The 5,419-nt window shown below is 45.2% G+C and overlaps 1 protein-coding gene across 2 annotated transcripts; it reads right to left on the reverse strand.

The window, feature by feature from the left end:
- Nucleotides 1-201: 201 nt before the first annotated feature.
- On the reverse strand, nucleotides 202-5,321 carry Mrpl18 (mitochondrial ribosomal protein L18). Of its 2 annotated transcripts, none has more exons than XM_021149461.3 (4): nucleotides 4,968-5,321; nucleotides 4,659-4,845; nucleotides 3,064-3,146; nucleotides 202-583 (listed from the first exon to the last, which is right to left on the reverse strand). In XM_021149461.3, the coding sequence occupies exons 1-4, from the start codon at nucleotides 5,017-5,019 to the stop codon at nucleotides 516-518; spliced, it is 390 nt and encodes a 129-aa protein (XP_021005120.1). In that variant the 5' UTR covers nucleotides 5,020-5,321; the 3' UTR covers nucleotides 202-515. The 2 variants fall into 2 exon arrangements, with proteins under 2 accessions (XP_021005120.1, XP_021005119.1); XM_021149460.3 differs by having other exon boundaries at nucleotides 2,915-3,146; nucleotides 4,968-5,144.
- Between the last annotated feature and the right edge of the window lie 98 nt (nucleotides 5,322-5,419).

Genomic DNA, 5,419 nt, shown 5'->3' on the forward strand with positions numbered 1-5,419 from the left:
GTGTTACCTCCACATACTATTTCTGAGTTTACAATTGCACTGACATTAAAACAAAACAAACAAGCCCAGCCCACATCCCGGGCAGCAAACAATCCTCCTTCCCCATGACTAGCCAGGAACCTCCCTGGCGGCCAGTGATTCACAGAACTCCACGCGTGCCCTGTAGCCACCGGGTGTTTACAGAGCACAACACAGTAAGGGTTCACAGTTTGTTATAAACACTTTAATTTGTTCTTTGAATAGTGACTACTTTCCTTAAATACATCTCAAGTCCAAGAATGAGGACACCTTAAGCCCTTGATTAAAACAATGAAATCACACAAGCAAACACAGAAGTGGAAAGAAGCTAACTTTAAATAAGTTTTCAGTCACGTTATTGCTATGAAGCTTTCAGTCTGGTTCTCCTTCCAAGTGCTTCTTCCTTCCTTCTTTTCTTCCTTCCTTCCTTCCTTCTGGCGGCTATAGATGGTAGTTTTATATTACACTTCCAACAACAGTTAACACTTCTATTTCATTCATAGATTCTTCGAGGCTCCCGTAGCATCACGCCACTTTCTGTCATGGCATTTTGTAAACGTTTTATCTAGTTTGGAAATCGGGAAGAGAAAAAAAAAGAAAACACTGTCAGCCTCCAAAAACACCTGAAAATCGGGTTTGTTTTCCAAGAGACAAAGAAACCACTGACCTCCCAGGGTACTTATGTGTTTCTCTGACTAATCTTAAGAACATAGATGCTGGGGTGAAGGTGCAGAAACTGGGGAAGTAGCCAACTAATGGCTGGTCCAGCAGGAGACCCCTGCCATGAGAGGAAGCCTACCCTTGACACTGCCTGGAGGGCCAGAAACCAGAGGCTGGACCAAGACCTAGGATAGAACCAACCATGTCCGGCCAAAGAAAAAAAAGTCAACGAAACGATTCCTAATAATATTCTATTGTATTCAGACAAGAGCCTAGCATAGTTGTCATCAGAGGCTTCATCCAACAACTGATGGAAGCAGATGCAGAGACCCAAGCCAAACATTAGGCAGATTGTGGAGAATCCTGAAGAAGAAGGGGTGGGAGGGAGGATTGTAGAGACCAGAGAAATAAAGGACCCAAGCAAACCCATAGAATCAACTAACCTGGGCCCACAGGGACTCACAGAGACTGAACCAACCATCAGGGAGCCTGCGTGGAACTGATCAGGCCCCCTTCTTTATGTTATGCTTATATAGCTTGGTCTTCGTATGGGACTCCTGACAGTGGGAAGGGGGCTGTCTCTCCTCTGCCTAGTTTTGGAACCCTTTCCTCCTCCTCCTGGGTTGCCTTGTCCAGCCTTAGTATGAGGGGAGGTGCTTAGTCTTACTGCGACTTGATATACCATGTTTGGTCGACATCCCTGGGAGGCCTGCCTTCTTCTGAAGAGAAATGGAAAAGGAAGGGGTGGGGGATGTTGGGCTGGAAGAGGAGGGAGGGGAAACCACCATCAAGATGCAATATATGATATAAAAATTAATAAAACACATATGAAAAAGGAAATGGAAAGATATCGGGGATCAGCATATTCAACAAGATGCCAGTATATGGGCTGGAGAGGCTCAATGGTTAAGAGCACTGACTGCTCGACCAGAGGTCCTGAATTAAATTCCCAGCAGCCATGTGGTGGCCCACAACCATCTGTAATGGAATCTGATGCCCTCTTCTAGTGTGTGTCTCAAGACAGCTGCAGTGTACTCATATAAATAAAAAATAAAATAAATCTTAAAAAAAGAAGGTGCCAGTATAACAACAGGAAGTGCAATGCTAACATCCTGGACTAAAGGGTCTCAGTCACCCAGCAATACCAACTTGCAATACCGGCTGACCTCAGTTTGTACAGAGAATGGGAACACAAGCTCCTATGGACTACTGTAAAAACCAAATGTCATAGGATCCAGCCAAGGCCCACCACATAGAATACCCTCAAGAAAATAATGTAAGCATACCTAATATCAAGAACTAACCAGGGCTGGTGAGATGGCTCAGTGGTTAAGAGCGCTGACTGCTCTTCTGAAGGTCCTGAGTTCAAATCCCAGCAACCACATGGTGGCTCACAACCACCCATAATGAGGTCTGCCACCCTCTTCTGGTGTGTCTGAAGTCAGCTACAGTGTACTTACATATAATAAATAAATAAATCTTAAAAAAAAAAAAAAAGAACTAACCAAAACCCTCTGTTGTCTCTGCGTGCTGCTAGAGATTACACGAGAGGTGCCCCCAGCTCTGGACCTTCTGTGTATTATGGATGAAACACAGCCTCCGGCATGCATTACCAATGACTTGTAGTTCCTGGCCTTCCCACTTAAAATTCTGAGACAAAGTCTTACTAAGTTATTCAGGCAAGCCTAGAACTTGAGATTCTTCCAAGTCAACCTCTTGACAGCAGGAATTATTGACCCTTGTCACCAAAAACAACTGATCTTATTCCCCCACCCCCTCTATTTTTTTTTTTTTTTTTTTTTGGTTTTTCGAGACAGGGTTTCTCTGTGTAGCCCTGGCTGTCCTGGCACTCACTTTGTAGACCAGGCTGGCCTCGAACTCAGAAATCCGCCTGCCTCTGCCTCCCGAGTGCTGGGATTAAAGGCGTGCGCCACCACGCCCGGCTGCCTCTATTTTTAAACAGGATCTCACTATATATCCCCAACTAGATGGAACGTCCTTGGTAGACCATACCACACCAAATTTTTGTTTGTTTTCTGCTTTCTTTTTTTGTTTCTTGAGACAGGGTTTCTCTGTGTAGCCCTGGCATTCCTGGAACTCACACTGTAGACCAAGCTGCCCTTGACCATGGAGATCTCTTGCCTCTGAGACCTCCCGAGTGCTGGGATTAAAGGCATGCACCACCATTCCTAGCTGAATGTTTACCTTTTAAGTAAATACATAGAAATACAAGTACCGAGTCTGAGGACGCCTCCCACGGGGTGGGCTGGTAGACCATGAAGTTGATTCCTGCTTCTAAGCACCGCTGTGCCAGCACTCGCCCAATGCTCTCACAAGCCACCACGTTTCTGGTACTATAAAGGTGTTTTTTAATAGCCCATTCTCGAGTGGATGCTGAAACAACAACTTGGCCGTTAAGATGCTCAACAAATGCTTCTACGTGATGCTGAGTCTTTACAACTCGCAACCTAAACAGGGAGAAAAGAGTTATAAAACAATCTATTAACAAAAAGTTGGGCCACTTAAGGTGAATAAACGCCCACGTGTTCTTCAAGAATTTGGTGAGCCCACTGTTATGACAGTTCAATGGGTAAAGATGCTTCCTACCAAGACCAACAGCCTGCATTCAATCCCCAGGACTCACAAGGTGGACCATGATCTAAGTATATGCAGTGTATCCATGAACCCGTGACTATATGCACATACCAATCTACTGAAAAAACAAAACAATAAAAACAAACTGGAATGGGATTTGATGCTCTCTTCTGCTGTGTCTGAAGACAGCAACAGTGTACTCACAAAAATAAAAATAAGTAATTACAAAAAAACCAACCAAATAAACAAAAACCAGAAAAATCCCACTTGATTATCAAAAATAATCACCACCGTCTAACAACAGATAACACCTACAATGATAATAATGTAGTTTAAATAGTTGAATTAAGGGCTGGAAAGATGGCTCAGCGGTTAAGAGCACTGACTGTTCTTCCAGAGGTCCTGAGTTCAATTCCCAGCAACCACATGGTGGCTTAAAACCATCTGATGCCCTCTTCTGGTATGTATGTCTGAAAACAGAGACAGTGTATACCCATACACAAAATAAATAAGTCTTAAAAAAAAATGTTGACTTAAAAAAAAAAGACATACATTTAAAGCATCTAGCATAACTGCTCATAAATACAATGCTTTCAGTTGATAGCCATCTTGGGGCTGGGGAGTGCAGTTCAGAGGTAAAGCACTTGCTTTGTGTGATGAAGGAACTCGCCTAAACTGCGTAATTCTCCCAAAATAAAATTTAACATTTATTTTCATGTGCATGATTATTTTGGGGGAATGTATAGCTGTGTGCCACCAAGGTCAGAAGAGGGTGTCAGATCCCTGGGAACTGGAATTACAGACCATTGTAAGCTGCCTGGATCCTCAGTGAACTCAGTAAGTGCTTTAAATGAATACAAATTTTAAAATGTATTTCATAAAATGTTTCTATTAATGAACTTTTAACCTTTTTTCCCCCATTAAAAAAAATCATTAAGGCTCAAACGTTACCCTAATGTGCACACTAATAACTAATTCTACTTAGCACTCTATTCTGTAACACTGTACACACACACCTGTACTTACTGAACTACATACAGGTACACAGGCCTGTCAGTTCCAGACACTCAATCCCAGCCTCCTAGCCTCCTCTGCTAGAATATCCTTCATGGCAAATGATTTCGCGGCTTCCTGTCCTTTAGATCTCAGCTTTTTGACATGTCACCTTCAGAGAGACCTCAGGACATAGCCTCTTATTCTCAAGTTACCGTTTAAGTTTTCTTCAAGACAACTAACTAGTTGCTTGCTCCAAGGTCGCTTTCTACCCACATGTCATCTTCCTGACACATCCCGAGGCTTACCTGGCAGGATCAGTCAGGGATTGGTGAAATTGGTAAGGTGCTATGCACAGCTTAGTCAGTCAGTCAAGAGCCGACTTTAATTACCTGTGCCAGAACTCACGGTTAGGCCACACGGTAGCCCAGCCCCGTTCTTTCCGAGCTACCCCTAAGAGCTCCAAATTCCGAGGGTTCCGATTGGTGAACTCCGGGGCCACCGCTTCGTTTTCCTTAGTCTCCACGTCGGGCTGCACGGCCGGCACGGAACTGGTTGAGAGGGCTGCGAACCCACACTCTAGAAAATGGAAACGATCACATGCATCTTTCACTTTCCCACATCAGGTACAAAATCGCCTTTGCAAATGCACACGTACTGTGCACAAAGCGCAGGCAAGGAGGTGGGGCGAGATTAGTTACCCAGTTTCCTGCAAACTGACAGACATTTCCAGAACCGCGGCTGAAGCGCCATGGCTGACGGGACCTGGGCAAAGTCACACAGTGCCCTGTCTTCCTTTGCTCAGGGTCGTCTCGGGAAACAACTAGTCGCAGCCATGTTAACTGTGGGCAAAGCTACAAGGGCCTGCAGTACCTCGGTGTCTCCAGGACCCGGAACTAACAAGCTCCCTAGTGCTGAGTGGCCGAGTGAGCGATCGGTATCCCTGGTTCAACCAATCACCGCAGACGTTGAGGCGAAGGGCGGGCCACGCTAGCCGTGGCCAAGAGCCTGACTTCCGTTTTCCACTTTCGCGCCTTTCTTCTACAGTCTCTAGTTGACCCAGCGTCCGGCAGCCCCCTACTTCCGGCGTTTTCAGTTTTCGCCCCGCCCAGCCCTCGTCTGTCAATCCCTACCGCTTTCCCGGCAGGCCTTG

This window comes from Mus caroli, unplaced genomic scaffold (genome assembly GCF_978045245.1).
Source record: "Mus caroli unplaced genomic scaffold, Mus_caroli_1 scaffold_18, whole genome shotgun sequence".
In the NCBI taxonomy this organism is placed as follows: Eukaryota; Metazoa; Chordata; class Mammalia; order Rodentia; family Muridae; genus Mus; species Mus caroli.